The sequence below is a fragment of the Alternaria metachromatica genome, assembly GCF_023757995.1.
Source record: "Alternaria metachromatica strain BMP 0045 chromosome Unknown scaffold_2, whole genome shotgun sequence".
In the NCBI taxonomy this organism is placed as follows: Eukaryota; Fungi; Ascomycota; class Dothideomycetes; order Pleosporales; family Pleosporaceae; genus Alternaria; species Alternaria metachromatica.
This window is the reverse complement of record NW_026055493.1, coordinates 1930286-1955702: the sequence shown is the minus strand read 5'-3', so window position 1 is coordinate 1955702 and position 25417 is coordinate 1930286. Positions and strand designations below refer to the sequence as shown.

At 53.2% G+C, this 25417-nt stretch overlaps 7 protein-coding genes across 7 annotated transcripts; 4 read left to right on the top strand and 3 right to left on the bottom strand.

Annotated features, from left to right (window-relative positions):
• Positions 1 to 530: 530 nt before the first annotated feature.
• Positions 531 to 1134, bottom strand: J4E83_001486 (uncharacterized protein; the record flags this gene model as incomplete). Its single annotated transcript, XM_049328442.1, has 2 exons — positions 531 to 874; positions 924 to 1134. 2 exons carry the CDS (start codon positions 1132 to 1134, stop codon positions 531 to 533), a joined length of 555 nt encoding a protein of 184 aa, XP_049192960.1.
• Positions 1135 to 1670: 536 nt separating this feature from the next.
• J4E83_001485 (uncharacterized protein) lies at positions 1671 to 2686 on the top strand (the record flags this gene model as incomplete). The annotated part of the gene is made up of 3 exons (XM_049328441.1): positions 1671 to 1705; positions 1764 to 2440; positions 2661 to 2686. 3 exons carry the CDS (start codon positions 1671 to 1673, stop codon positions 2684 to 2686), a joined length of 738 nt encoding a protein of 245 aa, XP_049192959.1.
• Positions 2687 to 3358: 672 nt separating this feature from the next.
• J4E83_001484 (uncharacterized protein) lies at positions 3359 to 9377 on the bottom strand (the record flags this gene model as incomplete). The annotated part of the gene is made up of 6 exons (XM_049328440.1): positions 3359 to 3415; positions 3465 to 5225; positions 5278 to 5840; positions 5895 to 5967; positions 6260 to 8724; positions 8774 to 9377. 6 exons carry the CDS (start codon positions 9375 to 9377, stop codon positions 3359 to 3361), a joined length of 5523 nt encoding a protein of 1840 aa, XP_049192958.1.
• A 1449-nt stretch (positions 9378 to 10826) lies between these two features.
• Positions 10827 to 14223, top strand: J4E83_001483 (uncharacterized protein; the record flags this gene model as incomplete). The annotated part of the gene is made up of 2 exons (XM_049328439.1): positions 10827 to 11049; positions 11099 to 14223. The coding sequence occupies 2 exons, from the start codon at positions 10827 to 10829 to the stop codon at positions 14221 to 14223; spliced, it is 3348 nt and encodes a 1115-aa protein (XP_049192957.1).
• A 4488-nt stretch (positions 14224 to 18711) lies between these two features.
• J4E83_001482 (uncharacterized protein) lies at positions 18712 to 19376 on the top strand (the record flags this gene model as incomplete). Its single annotated transcript, XM_049328438.1, has 2 exons — positions 18712 to 18745; positions 18826 to 19376. 2 exons carry the CDS (start codon positions 18712 to 18714, stop codon positions 19374 to 19376), a joined length of 585 nt encoding a protein of 194 aa, XP_049192956.1.
• Positions 19377 to 19956: 580 nt separating this feature from the next.
• On the bottom strand, positions 19957 to 20324 carry J4E83_001481 (uncharacterized protein; the record flags this gene model as incomplete). Its single annotated transcript, XM_049328437.1, has 2 exons — positions 19957 to 20016; positions 20091 to 20324. 2 exons carry the CDS (start codon positions 20322 to 20324, stop codon positions 19957 to 19959), a joined length of 294 nt encoding a protein of 97 aa, XP_049192955.1.
• Positions 20325 to 22109: 1785 nt separating this feature from the next.
• J4E83_001480 (uncharacterized protein) lies at positions 22110 to 25381 on the top strand (the record flags this gene model as incomplete). Its single annotated transcript, XM_049328436.1, has 4 exons — positions 22110 to 22157; positions 22235 to 24461; positions 24513 to 24852; positions 24907 to 25381. The coding sequence occupies 4 exons, from the start codon at positions 22110 to 22112 to the stop codon at positions 25379 to 25381; spliced, it is 3090 nt and encodes a 1029-aa protein (XP_049192954.1).
• Positions 25382 to 25417: the final 36 nt, after the last annotated feature.

Below are 25417 nucleotides of genomic sequence, written 5' to 3'. Positions count from 1 at the left end.
ATCTTGTGAGGTATTGCTACATGCTTAATCGCTTTACAGCCGTATCGTTCCATCCTTCCTGTCGAGATCCTTTCGAATATGGACCCATTTTGCTAGGAACTTGCCAAAGAAATGGAGAACGATGTATGCCTGTGAGCTCCGTTTTTGGGCTACAGGGCTACATACTTAGGTATGATATCGAGAGAAGAGATGGTTCTCTTACTGAGCCAGAGGCTCGCCCATTCAGTTACGTATAGAGCATACGTGGGCTGAGCCGAGATGCCTTCTACCAGAGGGATATGACCGACGATAGTGGGCATACGTTTCGCTCACACTGGAGCTGTTGGAAGCCATGTGTATTACCGCGATGTCGCGTCTTCCCTCCCTGACCGAGTACGCTTTCGTAAGGAGGGACGTAGGTGGGTACGTCCGGTGCGGAGGCATAGTCAAGGTGCGTCGCCGAACGTTCAGGGGCTTGCAATGATGTTACCCGCTGTCCAGTAGGCTCGGCATAGCAAATGAGAGAAGCATGACGAAGACGGGACTTGGGCCTACTCGCTCATGTCCTCACTCTCATCCCCACCATCGATTCTAGCAAGCACTTCGCTCTCACGCTGTCTCTCTTTATCCGCCGCCTTCTCTACACTTTGTAACATCGGCAGCTCCCCTGCTCCATCCCAAGCTCGTGCTCTCTTGATGATATGTTGGGACTGCCGAATAACCTCCTCTTCCGCTTTCTTGATCGTGCCGCTAACTCTTATGACCCTTATTACGACAGGTGTATCGAGGGGTTTGGGGAGGTGGGTAATGTATGTGAGGGCTGCCCAGACCATTTCGTAGTGGTCTCGTGGACATCGTATTATGGCCGTGCTGGTAGAGGGAGAGTAGTAGTTGACTGTGCTGTCCGTCAGTGAAGCGATTGTGAGGCACAGAGTATCACAAACCTTTCAGACCCGAGGATACCATACCCGAACCATAATCGCCAAACAAGTCTTCGACTCCATCTCGTATCATGCGTACAATGACGCCCTGTTTGAGAGCATCAGGCGTTGGCGAGTGGATCTGGATGACATCTGGGAGTTGCGTCTTGCTCTTGGCAGGAGGCTCTGGGTATAGGAAGTTGACCACCAGGTAGCGATTCTTGACGCGAACCATCTTGCGTGAAAGTTATATCCTAGCTGTCTGTGTAACCGTGCTGTATGCGCGCGCCGAGCAGTGTGGGGTGTCGAGGTGCAGTGCAAACGGAATCACCCAAATAAAATATGACAGGCAGATCCTTGACGTGACGCGATCGCGACCACCACAATTGAAAGGAGAGCAATCCTCGCAATTGGTACTCGCGACAATTCTCTCGCACGCGCAAGCAGACGCCGAATCACAAGCAACGCCCCATTCAGTCAATCTCCATCGCAAGCGCGATCCACGCATTAGCGCATCAGGCGTGAACCGGCTTGGCTATGACGCACATGGCTAGAGGCAGCATCCCCAGCTTTAGTGGCTCTCCTTCCGCAGCTGCACCCTCACAGCCAACGGCTACTATCACCACTCAAGATCCACTCCATCACAACGACCTAGTCTCTCGAGGCCTCATCGCCCTCTCGAAAGCCCCTTCCAACCCCAAGTCGCGCAAACGAGCAAGAGCACCCCCAGCTAAGCGCAGAAGCCCTGGTCTTCCTCCGCCAGCCGTCAACATGGCGTCTTCGTCTTCTTCTACGCCGTTGCTCTAGTACGACATACCTACTGCACAATAAATGTTGTGAATAACGTGACTAACAATACCACAGCGCATGCATAGCCCACAACACCACCGTCCTCACCGAACACACCGCCTCGGCCTCATCAAACGCCTCCTCGCTCGTCTCCCTTGTCCTCCCACGCATCGCCCACGACAAATCCGCCCATAAGACTATTGATCAGTCCAAGTTCTTCATCCACTGCCTCGTCAAATCGCCCTCAGACTTCCCCAACAACCAGTCGACAGCTGGCGGCCTTACCTTCCTCGTCATCGCTGAGCGCGACCTCGGCCAGCGCATACCCTTTGGCTTCCTGACAAACCTCGAGAAGAAGTTCTTCGCTGAATTTGACCCTGGCAGCACGAATTTCCACGACTTGCCGCCGTACGGATGCGCGAGTTTCAATGGCGCGTTGAAGAGGATGATGGTCGAGCAGGGTGGCACGCAAGCCGGTCAGCAGGATGCGCTAAGGACTGCTCAGCGCGAGATTGAGGGCGTCAGAGAGATCATGACGGAGAACATTGAGCGCGTGCTCGAGAGGGGCGAGCACATGAGTGTGTTGGTTGACAAGACGGGCAGGTTGGGCGAGAACGCGCGCGACTTTAGGGTCCGGTCGAGGACGCTTAAGAGGCGCATGTGGTGGAAGAACGTCAAGTTGATGGTGCTGCTGACGCTCGTCGTCATCTTTTTGATCTATCTCTTTGTTGGCTTCGGCTGTGGGCTTCCTGGTAAGTTCCTTATGCATGGCAGGAATCCATGCGCGCTTTCGTTACTTCACGCGACTGTGAGCTCGCACGGGTTCCCACCACTTCCCGTGCCCCTGGTGGACATCTCACGAAGGTGCTCGTTATCAGTGTGTACCTGCCTGCCTTGCGTAGACGGTGACACCCTCAAAGCGAACATTTTTGTAGCGCGCGATCTCTCGAACGAAACGCTAACGAATGACAGGTTGGGGACGATGCCTCGGTCACTAGAGTCACGCCGACAAAGGCACGAAACGACAGCTTTCGAATATGCGACAGGACCATCACGAAGAGCATGCGACGAGTTCAGAAGTTTAGATGCGATTACGCAAAGCCTGACGACTTCGCGCGTGAGGAATTTGTTTATTGTATACACCAAGGGCGAGGCGTCTGGCGTCTTCCCTATTACCAGTAGTAATTACTACCATATTTCTGTTCCCATGTCATGTTGTACCCAAATGCCACCGACTCCGTACCATGCAGATCCATTCCCATAATGCCCTTAGTTGGCTTTCCGATGATGCACCCCGATACCGATCCAAGTTCCCAACCTCGATGAGGGACCCACCCAACGCCAGAAGAGATCGAAGTAAAAATGAAATAAAGTTCCCCCTCTTGACCCATAGCAGAAGAATAACACCGAGACATGCTGCAGAAAAAATGAAATAGCTTCCCCCCATACTGATGTTGAAATTTTTACATCATACATGTGCCCTTTACCCATATCCAGAACTCCTGTGTAAATGCTTGAGTATCTATCTACAAGATATGTGGATGATGCTCGTCTATAATATGGTATAAACCCGAAAGGAAAGTAGGATGAAGCAGAACTTTTTGTTGCTTTGTTCGTTTCCGTGAAAACCGTCAAACGCCTGCCATGAAATCGTGCGCTGCATGGTCTGACTAAGGAGCCATGACCATGGCGAGAAGCGCCATACGCGTGTACAGGCCATATCTCATCTAGAAGGATATTAGTGGGAATGTTCCACTGGAGCGCGGTGAGACTTACCTGTCTGAAGTAGGCCGCCCTAGGGTCAAAGTCCACCTCCTCATTAATCTCGTTGTTTCTGGGCAGCGGGTGCATGACAATCATGTTCGCCTTAGCTCCCTTGAGCAGCTTGTTATCAATGACGAACGCATCCTTCACAGCCTCGTAGGTGGCGACATCCGGGAAGCGCTCCTTCTGCACGCGAGTGCAGTACATGACGTCCGATGAAGCGACGATGTCGTCTGTCAGCTCAGTAGTGACCTTGTTCAGCTGACCACGGGCCTTGAGGGCATCGGTGACTCCCGAAGGCATTGGCAGGGACGCAGGCGAAACAAGGTTGATGGTGACATCGTAGTGGGAGAGGAGTTCACAAAGGGAGTGAACTGTGCGGCCGTACTTGAGGTCACCGACGAAGGTGATGTTCAGGCCGTTCACCGTACCAAGTTCCTCTCGGATAGTGAAGATGTCGAGAAGAGCCTGAGTCGGGTGCTCGCGGCTGCCGTTACCAGCGTTGATGATTGGCACATCTGAGAACTTGGTGGCGATGTTGATAGACTCCTCAGATGGGTGACGCAGAACAATGGCATCGCCGTAGCAGCCCAGAGTGCGAATGGTGTCAGCGATAGACTCGCCCTTCTGTGTAGACGACACCAATTCGTTGATGACGACCACCTCGCCACCGAGACGCTTCATGGCCGCATCGAAAGAAGCAGATGTTCTAGTCGATGGTTCGCAGAACAGGGTGCAAAGGACGCGACCCTTGAGGATGTCAAGGCAGCCCTGACGCTGGGTGCCAAGACGCATCTCCTGAGCGATGGTGAAGAGCAGATGAAGGTCTGCGCGTGAGAATTGCTTGACCGAGGTGATGTGCTCCCTCTTGAATGGCGACCTTGCAAGGAGCTGCTGAAGGGATAGCGAGCCGCTGAGCTTGGACAGGGGTCCAGACGACGAGTCGTGCGCTCCAGGAGCTGCAGCGAACTCCTGGAAGTCCACCTTGCTAATCTCCATGTCGTAGTGACGAGCAATAGCCTCGATCAACAACTTCGCGTTCTTGACGTTAGTTACTAGAGGAGTCTGGTAGTCCACAGCCATACGACGGGTTTGGTATCCTCTGCTCATGTAGTTGGCGGGTCGACGGAAGCGGTTGCTTGATGGCAGGTTGATGTACAAGTCGATGAGGTTGTTGGACAAGTGCTGAGTGAGCGAGTACTCCTGCTTCTGCTCGTCGTGTTCACCACTGGACAACACTTCCAAGAACTTGACTGGAATACCGTGCTCTTGGATGTAATCGGCAGTTCCGGCAGTAGCGAAGAGGTTGTAGCCCATCTTGTGCAGACGCTCAATTGAAGGCAACATCTCCAGCTTGTCCTTGAATGAACCAATGGACAGCAGGATGTTCTTCTTCGGCAGCCTGAAGCCGGTGGCGATGAGGCCCTTGATGTAGGCCTCGTACTTGGTGCGACCGAAGCAAGCAACTTCACCAGTAGAAGCCATCTCCACACCGAGGACAGGGTCGGCTCCAGAGAGACGAGAGAAGGAGAACTGAGGAACCTTGACACCAACGTAATCCGCGGGAATGTTGGTGGGAGGGTACTCCGTAACATGCAAGCCTGACATGGCCTTGGTAGCCATCTCGATCAGGTCGACACCCATGACCTTGGAGACGAATGGGAAAGATCGGGACGCGCGGACATTACACTCAATGACCTTGATCTCGTTGTCCTTGGCAATGAACTGGATGTTGTAGGGTCCCGTGATATTCAAAGCCTGACCAATCTTGCGCTAGAAGCTTGTTAGTAGATGTCTATTATACGGTTTGATATTGGAAACTTACAGTAGCATCTTCGATCTGGCGTATGGTCTCTGGGTCCAAGTCTTGCGGTGGCAGTATCAGCGTAGCGTCACCAGAGTGGACACCAGCATTCTCGACGTGCTCAGAGATGAAGTGGCCAATCATGGTTCCGTTGCGGGCGACGGCATCCATCTCAATCTCCTTCGCATTCTCAATGTACTTGGTGATAACGACGGGGTGCTCCTTGGATACATCGGCGGCTTGGTTGAGATAGTTGGCCAGATCGTGCTTGGAGTAGACAGTGTTCATGGCAGCTCCAGAGAGGACGTATGAGGGACGAACCAAGACAGGGTAGGATACACGGTCGCAGAACTCCATCGCCTCGTCGATGCTGGTAAGCTCCTTCCAGGCGGGCTGATCGACGTTGATGCGATCCAACATACGAGAGAACTTGTATCGGTTCTCCGCGTTGTCGATCATCTCTGGAGAGGTACCAAGGATCTTGACGTTCATGCGGTGCAGGGGTAGAGCGATGTTGTTGGAGGTTTGGCCTCCCATAGAGACAATAACGCCGCTAGAGTTCTCCATGGTGTAGATGTCCATGACTGGGTACGAAGTCAATATTCGTCTCACATACACTTCATATAATCAAAACTTACCTGTCTCGACGCTAATGTTCTCGAAATAGAGGCGGTCTGCTTCATCGTAATCAGTCGACACGGTCTCTGGGTTCTATCGACTTGTTAGTATTTGAACCTAGCCTGGCGATGTACGATAATGTTTGGGAAAATAAGGAAATTGTTTGGTGGTGGCCAGGAGGTGTTCAGTGACGGAGAGAGGGAAGTACGAAATCTCTCGTAATAGCCTGGAGGTATTCGCAGATCTAAGTGGTTTGCGATCGAACCACGAGAATATTGCGAAGGCACCAGGCTACCTTGTCGTATGTCCGGTACAGCTGTTTGAGCGGACAAAGATGCGGGGTAACATGGCAAATGAATGCGTAATAGCAAAGGTCAGTACTTACGTAGTTCAACATGACGGTCTTGAAGCCCTGTTCTCTGAGAGTGCGGATAGCGCGAACAGAGCACCAGTCGAACTCGACCGAAGATCCGATACGGTACACACCAGAACCGAGCACCATGACACCCTTGTCGTTGAAGCTAATGTCATGCTCCTTGGCGTTGTACGTCAGGTAGAGGTAGTTGGTCACAGCGGGGAACTCAGCGGCGACTGTATCGATCTGCTTGACGACGGGGAAGATACCAGCATCAACGCGTACGCGACGCACGGCAAGCTCGTTGGAGGCCCAGAACTTCGCTAGTTGGCGATCGGAGAAACCCAACTGCTTAGCCTTCTTCAGCAATGGCATGGTGATGCTGACGGTGTTGTAGCTCGCCATCGACTTCTCAAAGTTACTAAGGGACTTGAGGCGGCTGAGGAACCACTTGTCGATCTGGGTCATCTCCCAGATCTTGTCGACGCTGTATCCGGCCTTCATGGCGTTGGCGATAGCGAACAGACGCTGGTCTGAAGGTGTCTGCAGTTCCTGGTCGATCTCCATCAGAGCCGGAGTCTCGTTGAAACCAAGGTTGCTGGGGTCGATCTCGCGAATGGCCTTCTGAATGGCTTCTTCGAACGTTCGACCAATACTCATGACCTCACCAACACTCTTCATGGAGGAGCCGAGGAGGGTGGATACACGAGTGAACTTCTTCAAGTCCCAACGAGGAATCTTCACAACAACGTAGTCGAGCGATGGCTCGAAGCAAGCACAGGTGGACCGTGTGACTGAGTTGGAGATCTCGTTGAGAGGGATGTTCAAACCAAGCTTGGCAGCGACGAAAGCAAGGGGATATCCGGTCGCTTTGGAAGCAAGAGCGGAAGAACGAGACAGACGAGCGTTCACCTCGATAATGCAGTACTCCTTCGAGAAGGGATTCAGCGCGTACTGGATGTTGCATTCACCGACAACACCGAGATGGCGGATAACGTTCACAGCGGTCGTTCGAAGCATGTTGTAGTCAGTGTCGGACAGGGTTTGAGAAGGCGCAACGACGATGGAATCTCCCGTGTGGATACCAAGGGGATCAAAGTTCTCCATGTTGCAGACTGTGATACAGTTGTCTCTGCAGTCTCGGACGACTTCGTATTCGATCTCCTTCCAGCCCTTCATACTGCGCTCGATGAGGATCTGGGGGCTGGCAGCGAAAGCCTTGTTGCAGAGGTCGAGCAGCTCCGGTTCATTGTTTGCGAAACCACTTCCGAGCCCACCAAGAGCGTAGGCAGCTCGGACAATGACGGGGAAGCCAATATCCTTAACAACACGCATAGCCTCTTCCACGTTGTTGGCAGATGCAGACTTGGCGCACTTCTCGCCAATCGACTCCATGCTGCGAGCAAAGAGCTCTCGGTCCTCTGTGGTGATGATGGTGTCAATGGGAGTACCGAGAACCTTGACGCCAAGGCCTTCAAATTCATCCTTGAGTTGGATACCAACCTGGAGGGCGGTCTGACCACCGAAGGTTACGTAGATACCGTCAGGTCGCTCCTTCTGGATGATCTTGCGGACGAAGTCTGCGTTGACCGGCAGGAAGTAAACTTTATCGGCAAGGCCCTTGGAAGTTTGGATGGTAGCGATGTTGGGGTTGATCAGGATGGTGTAGATTCCCTCTTCCTTCAAAGCTTTGATCGCCTGACTGCCAGAGTAATCGAACTCTCCAGCCTGGCCAATGCTCAAACCTCCACTGCCGAGAACGAGCACCTTCTTGACGTCGACCCTGGGTGTGAGCTTCTTGTTCTCCTCAAAGGTGCCACCGGGGAATTCGACAGGCTTTGACAAGACTTCAGAAGATGTCATGGCCTTCTGGATAGTGCTGATGAAGACATCGAAGAGGTACTCGGTGTCTCGGGGACCGGGGGTGTGCTCGGGGTGGAATTGCACACTGAAGTAGGGCCTGCGCTCGTGTCGGATGCCCTCGTTGCTACCATCGTTGGCGTTGACGAAGAGTTCCTCCCAGCCGTTGGGCAGTGTCTTGGAGTCTACGGCATAGCCGTGGTTTTGCGATGTAATGTGGCACTTGCCAGTAAGCAAGCTGGTGCAGGGGATGTTGGCACCGCGGTTTCCGAACTTCATCTTGACTGTGTCGGCGCCAGCAGCTCGTGCGAGCAATTGGTGACCAAGACAGATACCGAAGATGGGTGTGCGGGCTTCGTCCATGGCAGTCTTGATGTGCTTGACGGTGGACTCCATCATGGCTGGGTCACCGGGACCGTTGGAGATGAAAAGACCATCGTAGTCCTTGCCAGCAAGCTGAGGGAAGTCGTAGTCCCAGGGCACTTGCAGAACTTCGACTCCTCTCCGCACCAAACACCTGAGCTGGTTGTATTTGAGACCGACGTCAACGGTGACGACACGTACGGGGCGGCCGGAGGGATGCTTGAGGGCAGTGGCAGGGTCGGGCTTGTAGAGCTTGGGTTCCTTGATGGAGACTTTGCATGTGTTAGCGCGAATCTCTACGCGAGTTTGCTTACTGTTTACCTTCAGCGACCAAGTTCTTCTGGTTGGGGTCGAGCCATTCGATTTGCTCGAAGCTGCTCCTCCAGTCCACCTCATCGTCAGCGAGGGTTTGGGTGTTCACTGCGCCGTTGGTGAGGGTGGTGGAGGAGGGGGATGGTCCGGTCCTCTGCATGAGGCGTCCCAACATGCTTCCCTCCTCTCGGATGCGCTTGGTCAGCGCTCGCGTGTCGACGCCGGTGATGGCGGGCACGCCCTGCTCCTTGAGCCATGCACCCAGCGAAGAGGTGGCCAAGTGATGCGAGTATTCCTCGCCGGCGTATGTAGCGACTACCAAACCCGCAATGTGGATCTCGTTGGATTCAAAGTGGGCTGGGATGCCCTCGAGAAGGCTGTCCATCTCCTCCCGCGATGGCACACCATAGTTGCCGACTAGAGGGAATGTGATGACCAAGATCTGGCCGCGGTAGGAGGGGTCGGTGATGGACTCAGGGTAGCCCACCATGCCCGTCTGGAAGACAAGCTCTCCGGAAATGCTCTTGTCAGCACCGAAGCTGTTTCCGAAGCAGACATAGCCATCTTGAAGCTCGAGAGCCAAGTCGTGGCTTTGGTCGGGCTGTGGAGCCATAATTGAGGGTATAAGTGACAGCTCTAGGGCTATGGTACCCTTGAGAAGCGAGACTGCCAGGCAATTGTAGAGAAGAGAAGAAGTGAAGCCTCAGAAAAAAAAAGTTCGGAGCCTCACAGCAACGAAAAATCGTGAGTAGCCTAGCTGCCGCTGCATGGCGGGGTTGATTGGTCTGCCCCCACCTTAGCGAATGACGAGTTAGTCGGCCTTTCTGTGGCTCGCCGAGCATTCTGACCAAAACTCTGGTAGTGAAGAAAATATTTTACGTTGATCTCCATCGGAAGTTGATCTCTTCATCGTGCTGCTCAGAAGCGCTGAAATTGATGTCGTACCAAACCTCCGCCTGTGCCATGGATGGCCTTACAACAAAGTAAGCAGACTCCAAGGCTCGAACGGGCGAATGTCACATGCATTTGCATCGAGATCAGCGCGCATGCAAATCTTCAACAAAGATTTCGTGGGTAAGGACGCGCATGGCGGTGTGAAGACGAAGTGCATGTGTCGCCAAAGCTGCCAATCGTGCGTAGCGGGAACTCATTTAACGAGGTGGAGCGGCAAATGATCTGCACAGATCCAACGGCTCGCTCATGCGAGATGCCGTCACCGTCTGTCGTGCCTGTACGCGCAAAGGCATATGTGAGGATGCGTGCTGCTATCGCAGACTCTGGTGTTGGTGTTTCCCAGTCCGACAGCGGCTAGATGACAAATACGATCTAGCAATTATCGAAAAGACATGCAGGGCCACAAGCCTCGCCCTAGACGCGAGCGGCAGGGTAGCTGTCAGGGTATTTATCGATCGAGATTGTCTAGATGCCTTTAGATCGCGGGATTCTTGACCGCATCAGACCGCGTCGTGGGGGCTATGAGCGATGCATCCTGATCAGATGAGATGAGGGCGTGATGGTGGGTGTCTTCATCAGCTCGTCTCTGGTGTGGTGACAGAGGGCGAGGGCAGACTACCTGCATCAGGCATGTGGAGGAGGATCTGAGGTATTATATGTAGGCAGTCTGCACCCCAGAGTGCTAGCATACCCACTTCAGGGCAATCGTCGCGATGACGACTTTTAAAAGTCTCACATGGCATTCTAGACATGCTTTTGGCGGCGCCCCGCGTTGCAGGGCCTGTCGGCATGTGGTCGACGGGCGCGTCTATTGGCTGCAGACGCGTCTGGCAGAGGGACGACGCGCGATAAGGATCGAGCCTTTCCCTTCTGCATCTTCTGTCGACGGCGACGAGGGCGCATGACGGGCTAGAGTTCGCAGGCGGTGAGGTCGGCGTGGCACGAAAGTAGGCAAGAGCCCTTTTCACGATCCTCCTGCTTGTGCTTCATTTCCCGTCGGTGATGAAACCTAGCACACTCCCCACCCAACTCGCACCCCGTCCCTCTCCCCTACCTACGCCGACGCTGACGAGGAATCCCGTTTCCTTTAGAGGCTCGAGGTAGTGACATGTTCGCCTCATTCTTCCGCCAAAAGTCACGCCGGCCCTCTGAGACGACGCCTCTGCTTGCGGCAATCCACCGCTACCGCCGCCGCCAGAATGGACAGGACTCGGAAGACGACGAGGACGAGCAGGATGCCCTAGCGCAGTATGAGGGCGACGAGGACGACGAAGACGAAGACCGCCAGCGGGATGGACCCTTGCTGCCCGTCTTTTCTTCTGAAGTTTTGGGTAGGCGCGCAAATATGCTTGCTTCTGCATCGCACTGACAAGACCCCAGATCGCATACCCATCTACAACACCACGCATGCGATCCGCATAATCCTCGTCCAGCGATGCGAAACCACGCTGTCATGGGACCAGCTACGCTCCCCGCAGGTGTCGCAGTTCCTCGTCAAGCCCATCCAGCAGCAGATTCGCTCCGACCAGTTCTCGCGCGGTCTCCTGTACTGCCTGCTCGCCAACTGCCTACAGTTCAAGAAGGAGGGAGAGGAGAACCCAGGCAATGTGGGCGTCAGTAAGACGCGGGCGCTCATATGCGAGCTGCTGGCTATGCGCCTGCTCAAGGAGTTCTCCACGCGCGAGCTCATCGATGCCCTCTCCTACGACTTCGACCCGCTCCAGGGCATGATGGTGCAGGGACGCGGCAACAACACCCCCGGCGGCGCGAACTGGTCGCGACAGGCCTACCGATCGGCGCGCATTTCCACCCTAGAGATCGCCATTCGCGCTCAGGCCAAGAAGTTCCTCGCCCATCCTCTGGTAGTACGCCAGCTGGAAGCCATCTGGGCCGGCACCATCGTCTTCCACTCCGCAGCCGACAATCTACACAGGAAGCCAGACTCTCCTCAACAGCGCGGGTACAACACCCGCGATGATGCCTCCCCACGAACAGGCCCGTCCCGTCGCATGTCGCCCACCAAGCCCGCGCCTCCACTCCCTCCGCCCGCTGCGCTCCTCCGCCGTACAGTGACCCTCTACGATCCCCACGATGCCTCCCTCTTCAAGCTCTCCCGCCTTCGTGTTCCTCGCTACCGCAACCTGTTCTCGACGCTTTCCTTCGCCATCATGCTAGGTCTTTTCTTGGCGGTGCTGGCTGAGAAGTCAGAGGACATCACAGCCCTCGAGGTTCTCTTCTGGTTCTGGAGCGCTGGATACATGCTTGACGAAGTGGTCGGTTTTTCCGAGCAAGGCTTCGGTCTATACATTATGAGTGTGTGGAATGCCTTTGACTTGGGTATCCTCCTCATGTTCATGGCCTACTACGTCCTACGCCTTTACGGAATTCTCATGCCCGATGTCAGTCGCCATAGCGTTGCCGCCATGGCATACGATGTACTTGGATCTACCGCTGTCCTACTCTTTCCTCGACTCTTCTCGGCACTGGATCATTACCGATACTTTTCGCAGCTGCTCATCGCCTTCAAGATGATGGCCATGGACTTGGTTGCGATTCTCGTGCTCATTGTGATAAGCTGCAGTGGTTTCTTTGTCGCATTTAGCCTGGCCTTCAAGAGAGATCTTGGTGCGTCAGACGCCGCATACGCCATTTTCCAGCTGGTCATGGGTTTCACACCCGCCGCTTGGGATCTCTGGGGTGAGGTCAACTTCCTCGGCAAGACTATGCTTGCTCTGTTCCTCTTCATTTGTCATTTCCTTATCGTCACCATCCTGATCACGGTCTTGACAAACTCTTTCATGGCAGTCGTCAAGAATGCCGATGAAGAGCATCAGTTCTTATTTGCAGTCAACACCATTTCCATGGTCAAGTCGGATGCTCTCTTCTCCTACATCCCGCCTACCAACATCATTGGATGGCTATTGATCCCGCTCAAGTACACAATGTCCTTCAAGAAGTTCCTACGCATGAACCGGCTTGTCATCAAGCTGACCCATCTTCCTATTCTGTTCGTAATCTTCTTTTACGAGCGTGTTCTTCTGTCACATCTATCATACGGCCCAACTGATCTGGTTGAACAACGGGGTCGGGCTGAATCCAAAGCGCCGGTGCCTGCGTTCAGCATCCGAGGCCCTACTGAGCTGTTCAGTCCGCGCCTGCGCGAGCCATCCGTCACTACCTTCCAGAAGGACCAGGCACTCGAGGAGGTGTTCCGGCGACCTTTCCGCGACTCTAGCTTCCAACCGACTCCCCGCTACCCAACACCTAGGAGGAACTCGGGCAACGTCGTATCCGATTGGATGAGGAAAATGGGCGATGATGATGAGAACGAACCACCTCAGGACGACTCGCGATCAGTTTTGGACCGACTTGAAGGGCCCAATAGGCCACATCTTCGGCGAACGAAGACCGCCGGCCAGCCAAGGCGCAGGCACCCACTCGCTACCAGGACGGTGGTTTCTGACCCTGATGACGCTGGGACTCCGTTGACCCCAGCTATAGCAGAGGAAGAAGAACCAGATCTGAGTTTGGCTATGGTCATGGAGGAGGTGCCGCAGCAGACGGATGCTGATGGAGACGACGAGGATGACGACGCAAGTTCTGATCAGCAAGTTACTCCACGGATTGAGGCAAGCCAGAAAGACAGCAAGAGGCCTCAGACAGGATACCAATCTTCTGAAGACGAGTCCTTCCAAACGCCAATGACTGTCTTGCCCAAGTCGCAAAGCCGTACACCCGCCATCGTGGCGTCGCCCTCTGATTCCAGCTTCAAATCGAAAACGCCTTTGTCGCCTAGCAAGAGGCGATTCAAACCGGGACATGCCCGTAACACTTCCACAAGCACGATCCTCTTCAGCCCTGTCAAGGAGACTATGAACGTTTCCCGCGCTCCATCCCCCGAAAAGCGACCAAGGACAGGCGTTCGCAGTGGAACAGCCACTGGTACGGCCACTCCCGGACGTCTCGACGGTTCGAGTGGCACAGGTGCCAAAACTCCAAAGCGTACTAGTGTCCCACCTCTTGCGGCTCCTTCTCGTCCTCGTGCCATTATGCCACCACGCGGGATATCGTCCAACCTGCTGTCTAGAAGCCACGGAGCACGCGAGCCTTCGTTCAACGCTATTGCCCTGGATCTGGCGTCAGACCTTGGAGACAACAACCTCAATCCCAACTTTGGCAACCTCAACGGACTACCTGCATCGTTCACCACGCAGTTCGAGATGGCTGCTAGAATGAAAGCACATGAGATGCAGAAGGGCAGCGACAACGACTCGGAGTCCAACCGCATGAGCAGGATTATGCTTGCGCGAATGACTACACTCGAGGAAGGTTTCCGCGACATGCTTCAGGAAGTCAAGGGACTCAAGCAAGGCGAGAGTCAGATCGGCAGCCGCGGTACGCAATCGCCGCCGAATGAGTTGGCTGCCAAGAAGAAGGGCAAAGCGAAGAAAAAGATGAGTATCCGACGAAGTGACGAAGAGCCAAGAATGGGCTCCAGTCTATAAAGAAGTAATGATGCCGCATGTGGCGCACTGCATATCTCGGTGTTTTGATTATTATCTCGCATGGCTTGCGTTTGGTACTTTGGGTTTGGCATAACTGTTTCGACAAGATACCCCATGGGTATTTTTCATGTCTGATCAGCGGCGTTCTTATCCGGTTCAGCGAGCACTGTTCATGTCTTGCTTTTGTATCATTAGTTCTCATTATGCCTTCGTCAAAGTCTCATCGTAATTTCTAGTTCAAATACAGTGGTATTGTAACACTATGGCTTGTATATCCTGCGGTAGCTTCCCTCACATCAAATGTCACTCGCTCTCTCAGTGCACTCCAATGTCACAAGAACGGCCCCGTTGAGTTTCCTCCTGCTGTCTTTTCAAGGTGTCGCTGGATCTGGGACCGAGGTACGAAGTCAGCGTGAACTCTCCATGCAATTTCGAAAGGAAGCTCACCTTGTATTTCATGAATATGTGCCAGGCAGCCGCGATAGTGGAAATGATGATCATTGTGATGAGAGTGAGCAGCTCGAGAACCTCGCTTCGTGTCCAGGGTGTCGAAGACATGGTCATGTAGGCTTGTGGGAGTTGTGAATGGAGTACGTATAATTATCTGTGATCGTACGGGCCGCTGTTGTAGGAAGCGAGATGTCTGTTTACCCAAACTCAGAGGCCTGCTGTTATATATGTAGTTCTCTCGCATTGTGGCATGAGCTCAATTTAGTGACTATCTACCATATCGTTGACTACCCTGGATAACATATCGATGTGTAACGGTCTTGGAAGGCCGTGCTCTGGCTATACCTATTGCGAGTGTCGGAACGAGATGAGGGACATCGCGCAAATTCTTGCTAGACTACTTCGAGGCGTCGGAAGGAAGTTTGTGCTTGGACGCTGAAAGACATGCGGGTTCTGTGATGATGACAAGCGAGGGAGCGCTAGTGCGGATGCGGATGTCGGAGTGAAAGCTAGGCTGTTTTGAGCTGTCGGAGCCTCGAGCCAAGGAAACGACGTGTAGGTGGCTGAGAATGCTGCGCAATCACCTTCTTTCCATGCGCACTTTGGCAGGCAGCCTGGTCTTGGTCTGCTGTGGACGATTTCGCTCGCTTCCTATAACATGTTTCTATATCCGCACTTCAGGTTGGGTTTCTGCCGTCTATCTGCACCGCTTCTCTTTCGCATACACATTCTCTAGCTAGCCCCGTTAGTCATTCCATCGCACCTGCCTAGGCAATCAGTCTCGTCGATATGTTTCGACCCACAAACAACATCCGTATAGAAGATGGCGAATTAGCTACAAATGGCCAGTACTTTCTTGATTCGAACGGACTACATGCAGTCGATGCATTCGATGAACTCCTCATGACCGAGCTGGCTATGAACTCATACGAGCACTTGCCCGAGAGGCACGATGGCATGTTCTCTTCATCAAGCGCAAGCCTACAACTTCGTCCGGACCAGCCCTCAGCACTTGTACCACACACGCTGGAAAGCGATACCCTCTTCACGCCGACCTTAAGCGAGGATCACTATTCGACTTGGATGCATTATGATAACAGTATTCCAGCATTCAATAGTCGCCCGGAATTTCAAGAGCCTGTCAGTTCAAGCGTACATCAGATCATCGGACTTGAACACACTCTAATGCCATAGTCATCCAGATCACTGTAGATATAGCCGCTGTGGGCAATTTCTACTCGCAAACCGCCACCTTCCCAACTCTCCAAGACTGCCTTTATGACGATCTGAACCGCGATATTCTCCGCGCGAGTACTCCCGTAGACCTACCTGGCTACAACGGGTTCCCATCTGGTACGACATGTTATACCTCCGCATCCAACTTTCACCCCGCTTTCAATAACTGCCAGCCCAATAGCCACGCCTTCATACGTCAAGAGATATGCATGAGCGACTCCAACTTGCGCATGGCACTTGCACCTGACACTGAGCTGCGTATCCCCCCGATACCCTCGAGCCTCTTACCGAAGCAGTCCATATACTCTACGTCGTCGCTTTCAACCACATCGCCGACGGCCCGGCAATTCGCACGTTCCATTCCTGCGCAGCAGTCATTGCACCAGAAGAGCACTCCATTAATTAAACGCAAAAGGCATACCCCTGAACACGTTCCCCAGAACCTCATGATACGTGACCGGGAGCAGCGTGTGTCAAAACGAGCGAGAATACCACAATCTTCTGTCAATATCGTTTCATTTGAAGGTGAAGATGAGTTCCGTGCAACAAGAGAACCTCGTACAGAGTCAGAGAAGAAGAACATACAGGACCTCGCTCTTCTCGGTGGTTCTTGTTCTCGCTGTGAGTATACAAAGAAAAGAGTACGTTTGCTCATATCCCATAGCATCGCAAAAGTGGCGGCTGAACCATGACTAGTGCGACAAACAAACACCGTGCGCGGGGTGTGTCAAGTTCTGGACTCGGAAGTGGAATAGATCGCTTTCTGAGGCAAAGCGGGCCGGATCCGCATCTGTTCAGGAGCTTTCTGGTATGATTACATACACTAGCACGGTACAGTGGCACCACTAACTGTCCTATAGTCGTTGCAAAACAAGCCAAACATGTACTGGCTCACATGTACAACAAGATGAGCGCAGTCTGCAAAATCGCCCCCACCCTGCCAAAACTCCTGTCGATCTTGGACATCCTGACGCTAAACGAGAGGAGATTCCTGCAATCTGTCTTAGAAGATTTGCAACCGAAAGCGATAAAGGATCTTGGATGCTACTCCTACATTATCAGGATGATACTCGCCACAGTAACTGTTCCTGACGGGCTCTCCGCACACAGTCCTTCAAATCAACTCATCAGACAACGGCGTGAGTTTAAGCTCTCGTCATTGTGTTGCCAGGCGGCTCGCGAACCCTATTTCGCAAAACACACGACTCACGTTTCCAGCATAGTCGGTCTTGCTTTCGGCCGAAGTGCCGATATGGACTCGCTAGAAAGCGGACCACGGGATCTTGAGTTGAACAATATCGCTCATTTGTTTAAGAACATCCAGCAGTCTTTCGAGCTCAGTCTTCTCCACAGAGTTCGCCAGGGTGCTGCACAAAACCACCTCAATCTTCACCCATTATGCCCACACTTGTTCAAGCTTGTGGAGCTGATCAAGCATTCTGTGAAGGAGATCTATAGTTACGACACATGCTTGGGTTTTTACGAAGTTTCCGTGATATCTCGGCCCGCCATACCTGATGCTGCCATAGGCGTGGCGGTACCCTTTATTGTATCCAGACTCGAGTCTGCAAGAGGCAGAGTGAAAAGACTGCGAGCCGTAGGCTGGCTCATGTGCTCTCCCATTGGCGATACTGACTCGGTGACTTCATTGATTGAAGCGGGAGGTAGTGCTCTCTCTGTCCGGTCAACGAACGGCCATTGGCTCACCCGTCTGAATCTTGGCACGATGGTAAAGCTGGAGCTGAAGAGGTTAGAAACACAGTTGGAGCTGGAGATGAATAAGCTCGAGAGGGAACACGGAACTTGTCGATGCGAATCATGTATGCCTCTGTAGATGCATGCTGTTCTTCGGTATGCATCGTAGTTGGTACGCTAGGACGATGCTGTCACCTTATACTCGCCTTGACCCTCTTCTGCTTCTGTTCTTTGTTTCGCCCGTCTTCAGATCTCTCTTCGTTGACCCCCGAATACCATTCATTCGTGCTGGGTGTTTATATCGTGACAACGGAAGATAGAAGTTGCCGGCCCAGGATCTATTGTAGCTCGTCCGTGATGATGAGAATGACCAACACGTAGTACCTCCTAGAAGTCTACATTGCCTTGGAGATGTTATTAGCTTAGTTCCTAGTACCAATGTAGACGGCAGCGCACCTGTTCAGATTTTGTTTTCAATGTACAAGGTGGTGGTGTACAACTGTAGTAAGAGTCTGGAGCCCAAAGTCTAGGCTTTATCCCCTGAATATCACTCTGGACCTTTTTCAGGGTCCATCGGTCCAGAATGCAAGAACACGCACATACGTGTTGCGCAAACCACCTCACTCCTTGTAGACGAATTCATAGCCACATCTATATTTGTTCGAACGCCAGGCGTTCTAGAATCTAGAGAGTGGGTCGCGCACCTAAATGAAGCAATCGATCTGACGCCGAAAGCATGTCGTGCGTTGTGACGCGCGCCCTTCCCCACAGGCACCCTACCTAGTATTCTGCGGGCAATCGGCGCAGGGGAAAGCTAGCCAGTTCCACGGTTCGTACGATGGAGCGATCCGTGGACTTCCATAATTAGTTTCCAAGGCTCAGCTGAACCCTTACTCTTAAGCTCGCGTTTGCACCTTCAATTGCTTGACAGTTTGCTACTACCATTTTACTAGAGTCAGAAGCGTTAAACGATTGATCGTCCCCGCATCCGACATCTTGCTCAAAGAAACCGGAACATTTACCCCGCAAATCATCGCAAGCCTCACACGACCCTCCCAAGGTTACAGCACACACGGCACACGGCATACGCACAGCGGAATAAATAATATGGCGCCCATGCACAAGACTCCTAGCGAAGAAGGTACGCACCTCCCTCATCGAGCACTTTCGTGCGCCAAACGTCCAATTGGAGAAGCTCCGACTAACATGCCGTCACCCCAGAAATCGCAAACACCCTCGGCAACCTTGAGCTCTCAGCCTCGCATCCGCAGAAAACCGCGCAGAAGCCCAAATCCAAGCCCGTCGCAGATAGCTGGGAAGCCGAACTCAGCGGGTCGGATACTGAGACTGAGGATGTAGACCTCGGCAAGTCTGCACAGAAGGGCTCACCACACGATTCTCTACAACCCTTATCGACCACAACTTCGCGCGACAACCCGCCGAACCCGCCGCCGCCTACACCTGCCAGCCCCACGCAATTCGAGTACCCGGACAATGTTCCATACAACTTGAACTCCAGTTTGAGCGATAGCGGGAGTAGGAGCTCGAGCAGAGGAGGCCCAGATAAAAGGCCAGAGAAGACAACGTCTGTAGCTGGGAGGATGATTGCGGGTGCGTTGGGTGTTAGAGCGCCGAAGAGGACTGAGGAGGAGAGGGAGTATGACCGTGTCATGAGGGAGAAGGAGAGGAAGAGGAGGACCGAGGAAAAGGAAAGGGAGAAGAAGGAGGCTGAGGAGAGGGAAGCCAGGAAGAAGGCTGTTTGGGATGACTAGAGCCGTTGGACGCTCTTATGCTGAGACCATGCTCTGCATGTAGTTTTAGTATTGATGTACATATAGTCTACGAAGATGTGTAAATTAGATGTAAAAGGTTTACCTGATATTGACGAAACATGGAAATGGTAGCTAGTTATTTTTCACAGCAGATGGGATTATTGAGCACCAATTTTACTCGATGTTGAACCGAACCTCTTCTTCGCTGGAGATTCCATGAGCACCAAGCTTCATCTGCCGCACATTGCTGCTAGGTCCAAGACACGTGCATATAAGTCATGGAAAGTATGTAGTAAATTCAATCCCTCTCGCTTATGGCGCACCATCAGCTAATACGTGAAGACTCAAATCGCGCCGCAAGGCGGTCTTGGTAAATCCGTGACGCCCGAACCCATAGTATCATATGTGAAAGCAAAACCCATGCCTCTTTTCCGCCATCGCCGCCGCTGAAAGCAATCGTGTCCTCGTAGGTCTTCGGCAGGTCGCACTCGTGGGTATACAAGGTGACGGCCTAGCCACTAGGTGTCGAGATTCAGTGCAGCTGTAAGGACTTCTGCACACTGTCGCGGAGGGTCGCCGGTCAGCAGCCACCAATCTGCTCCTGGTGGACTTCAAGGGTGTCGCCATCCTGCATGTCGAGCTGTGTCGCGTTAGCAATTTTCCCAGAAGCGCAGCCTTGCGCTGTATGTAGGCGACTGCAATTCTCTCACGTACCGTGTCTGGGTTGTCCGCGGCTGTTACGCGCTGGCCGTCGAACAGGAATCGCACGCTTGAGATGTTCTTTCCCTGACGGTCACAGAAGGCGTTCATGAGCTTGCCAAGGGCAGTGGTGCGCTTGATCTTGAAGAAGACCTCGTTGTTGTTATCGGTGACCTTGATGTTGAGGTGCTCGCTCTGGCCACCGTCTTCAGGCTTCTGCTGCACGTTGGGCGAACCGTTGTCAGACATTTTGAGGCGTGGGAGGTGCGTGGGCGTCTAAGTGAGGTGTTGGGTCGCAGAGCGGTCGGGTAGGGCTGTTCGGCGAGGTCAGTTGGCTATCCAGCGGAAGCGGTGGAGAATGAGGAAGCGCCGTTTTGTCGTGGGGGAGGCTGCTTTATATAGTGCGGAGATAGCCGTACCTTAATACCGGCGCACTGGTGCTGATTACGTCGGGTGATAGAAGACTCTCGTGAGGCTGGGCAGACGCGTCGGGTGTATGTAGGAGCGGTGGCAACGCGTGAGGAGTTCTGTGCAGGAGGAAAGCGCAACGACGACGAGGTGGGAGCACTGAGAATTAGTGGGGTCTCGCTCTCAAAGCATTGGCCAGCCCTAACCAACCGGCTTCACCTTCATCACCTTTACCTGCACGACATAACTCGTCTCACCTGTTCTCTTACCAAGTCACTATCTTTTCTGCCTCTGGATTTTTGCTTTTACAACCCTTGCATATCGACTCTTGCATCGCTGCGGCCGTTGGCTATTTTCACAATGGTATGCTCATGATGTCACGCTTATGGAACCGGCGGCGAGTACCAAATTGACAAGACCCAAGGGAGAAATGGAAAAGGACTTGAGGACAGATCCTCCGTGTCATCCTAGAGCATGTGCAATTCAAAGTGTGTATCTAGTCAACTTGTATCATACTGAGCTAAGTGGTAGACTGCATACAGAAGAACAATTACAACGAGGAGAAGTGCAGAAAAGAGGTATGCATCCATGTCTCACAGAGGAGCCATTAAACACAGGACGACTTTGAATGTAGCCTGACCAAGACCAGGTTGATGCGCTATACGAGTGCTGCAACGCCTTCTACAAAGAGCAAGGAGAGAATGCAAGCACTGTGAGCTGTCCGAAATATACCCTCCTTAAGTGAGTCTCGAGATCCGTTCAACTCATCCGCAGTTCTAACGACACCTCAGACTCAAGATGGAGCAGCGTGCGAAAGGGATATCATAGCATCTAGCAGACTGTTGTCTTCATGTTCCGTGTAATTATAGCCGTGTAACATAACAAATCAAAACGCCTGGAGCTTCGTTCTGCAATTGACACTGGATCCTCGGCCTCTCCATGCAAAAGTTTCGCGACACTGCTAGTGACGCGACGGAGCACGGTTCTTCTGAAGTCGACAGTACGTAGCATCGCGTCCAGATGGTATCCGCTTTCGACTGGCTCATGCATGTTAGAATGCCAGCTACAGCGAACATCATGGGTATGCGTTTTCGCCAGAGTACATTCATGGGAAAGGAGCTCCCTCGCGAGGCTGGCGCATCGAGATGTACAAGACGAAATGGCCAGACGAAGAAGCACCAGGAGAAATTCGGGTGCCGTTCGAGAACACGCTCGTTAGCTCATGGGATGTATCACTTCCTATATCATCCGCACTGTCATCCCCCACTTGGGAGTCCAGCCAGGTTACCAGAAAGCGCATTGATCTAGGACAGCACGAGCGCGTCATGAGAAACTGAAGATTCCTGACGAGACTCTAAAGGCGCCATCCTGTGAAAACATTGTGCCGAGAGACTCTGGGTAAGGGCAGATTTTGAGTTTTATGTTCACTAGCGCGCCGAAGCTTGGCGACGCGCTAGCGGGCAGGGCCCGTCCGCGCGCGACTTGTGTTTTGTGATGGGCTTGGGGCAGTCAACCACGAGCATCGCAGCTCCCAACACGTCATTGGGGCGCGTCTGATCAAGCACCACTGAGACTGTCTCATCGCCTTCTTCCCGCCATTCCGGATTTATACTCTTCCCACCCGCCATGGCTTCACGATCATTATCGCGTCAGTCGCAGCCGACTGCAGCTCAGGTAAGTCATCAGAGAGATCCTGCTGCCTCCCGAGACACCTCCAACTCCGTGCCAATGGGGGCTGACATTTCATCCAGTCCAACAACAATAATGCGCCCCTTTTCGGAACATCCCGAGCCACGAACGGCGCCAAACCCAACGATCCGCTACAACCGCTGCGCGCAATGGCCGAACGTGTAGGGAAAGAGGTAGAGAAGTTCGCAGAGCGAGTGGACCACTGGCACGTCCATGGCAACGAATCGAAGAAAGCCAAATACCAGACCACGGTCAAGCTGGTCGGCAAGTTCCAAGACGTTGCGGAATCACACGTGAAGGAGTTGAAGCGAACGACCGAAGCAGAGAACAAGGGAAGCCTCAGCAAGACTGTTCGTCGACAAATACAGACTATGGCAGATGCGTCAGACAACCCAGGCCAGAGTCTGTTCGGCCAGTCGTCCCAATCAGTCATTTCGTCCATCGAACCGAACGCCGCCTCCGTCTCCGCGAATGTTCGAGAACTACGAGAATGGCAGGCCGAGCTTGCAACATGGAAACTGTTGAAGCTGGTCATCGAACATTACAACCCTGAGCCTGGCACCGACTCTGCTGCGGAGAAGCAAGCGCAACTGGAAGAGGTTGGGGGAACTGCAAGATACTGCAAGAATAGTGAGATCTGGGATCGTTTTCTGTTGGAGGATGACCAAGCGAAAGAGAAGGCGCTTGTCCTTCGCTGGTTGGAACAGACAGCGCGCGACAGTGACAGCGACGTCAAGGCGATTATCACAGGGCTCGAAGAACACTCCGGAAAGGGCGCGCACACATGGACCAGCGGATGGTTGGAGACGAAGACAAAGATCAAGCAGGCGAAGCGCATGGACGACATAGACCAACCTCTGAAGCCGATCAACTCAAATCTCAAGACCTCAGACAGGACCGCGAACCTCGTTACCCAACTGGACCCGGACGCTCCTTCTAGGCAAAAGCGCGCACTCGAACGGAGCGACGAGTACTACGAGCGCTCTCTCTGGATGGTCGCATATGAAATGATGCGACGGGGACTCCCTTGGAAGACAATCGTCGACTGGTGCTACGAGCGAAACGAGTCGTGGCGCGGTGTTAGCATCGGAGCTGCGTACGAGGGCCATCCTGAAGGTGGCCCGAATGTCGCAGGGCCGACAGTTGGCTATCTGTTCCGTCGTATGTGCTTCTACGCCGCAAGAGGTGCTCGGATACCATACGAAGGCGCTGTATACGGGCTGTTGAGTGGAGACTTGAAGCAAGTACAGACGGTCTGCAGGTCTTGGGACGACCATCTACATGCGCACTACAACGCACTTCTTCTCTCGCGATTCGACTCATATCTCCAGAAGAAGCACCCGAATCGAGTGACAGAGAACATGACTCAGAAGTTCCTGTTCCAAGACGCCGTCGCGAATATCGGAGAGTGGGAGAAATCACCGGAAAAGGTGATGAGCCTTCTGAAGCAGCAGAAGAGCACAGCAGCGCAAGCGGTCTCTCCGATCAAACTTATCCAGAGCGCGCTAATTGGCAGAGACGCTGATGAACTGATGCTGAAGGTCGGTGTGGCTATTGCAGACATGTTCGACAAGGACGAGCGACCTCACAGTCTCATCATACACCCAGACTCACCAGAAGAGGACCGAAGCCCAATACCCGCCGGAGACCATCGCACATACCACGCAGAGCCATATTACCAGGCCCTTGCGAAAGATCCACACGCTTTCCGCATTATTGTCCACATCTTCATTGTCCTTCGCAACGGATTACACACGCTTTTCGAGGATACACACCAGGATAAGAAATTCCTGGCTATGGACAATGTCATCGCAGCTTACATCGAATTTTTGCGCCTCACCAAACGGTTCGATACCATACCATTATACGCCGCGCAACTCATCGACGAACGAGCAGCCTACAGTCTCGCGCGCGTGCTTCCTGATATCAAGAACAGCTCTGAGCAACGGCACTCCGTTGCGCTGATGGAGTCATACCGGATCAATGTCGTCCAAGTCATTTCGCAGAGCTTCACGTTTGCTTCGCGGGATAGTGGATTTACGCACTTTACCAACGATGGCTATGGCGTTATCACTAACCCTATCAAGCGGTTTAACATTTTAGAGAAGATTATACTTCCGACCGAGCAGCTGCTATGGCCGGGCGTGCGCGTCAAGCGGACATTCGACGGTGCTGAGATAAGCCCACAAGACGAGGTTGTTATCGATTCGGTGCAATGGTACAGCTATGTCGCAAAGGATTACGAGAATACGTTTGTACACTTGCAGAGCGCGCTGATAATCTTCCTTCGTAAGTCACGTCTAACATGCACAAACAGAAACTTACTGACATATCATCCAGTTAACGGTCGACTTGCTGCTGCTGAGAAGGTCATCGGCGATCTCAGCGTCGAGACCCTGTCTTTGTCCAGGACAGAAGCCCTGCTCGGCTACCCCTTCGATTTCACAATGCCAGGAGCAGAGGAGCAGGATGAGCAGCGACTGCATGAACACCGTGACAGCCTGTCTACTGCTGACCGAGCCGCCGCTATTCCCATGGCTAAACTGCCCAGCGCAGACCGGCACAGGAGGACGGTGAACGCGCTGCGCCAGAGTAGCACTTCATACTACACACTTCAGCAGATTGTGCGCCTACTAGTGCTCTTCCGCGAATGGCGTGAAGAGGAGCAGACACTCATCCAGTCAGTCAATTCTCTCTTCCCTCTTCTAAGCACACCAACTAACACCCGCTACAGAATCCGTGCCGAACGCAAGAAAGACGGGGCCTCTGCGAAACACAAACCCGATACCCAACGCACGAAAGCGCTCCTAGACTCGATATCAAACGTCTTCGACACCCTCATCCCCGCCATCTCCGATGCCTCCGCCGCCGATCCTGAATACCTCACAAGTAAGACCTGGGAGTTGATGAAGGCCTACATACCAGACATGATTCTCGCATACCTCTCAGTCTTGCAAGCAGCGGCTTGGTTCCTGAACAAGGACCCCGCGATCAAGGCCATGGAGGTAGCTGTTGTAGTAGCGGATAGGAGTAACGAGTGGGTGCAGAGGTGCCTGTTAGAGACAGGCAGGATGAGCGAAGTACTGGAGTGCTTAGCGGCCGTATCGAAATGCATGTTGAAGTTGACCGAGGGCGGTAAGGAGAAGGGCAACAAGAAGAGGGGCGGAAAGGGCGAGACGCTCAGGTTGTGGGATCTGGGCGCCCGATAGATTATGTTTACGTGGAGTTGTAAGATATCGAATGGA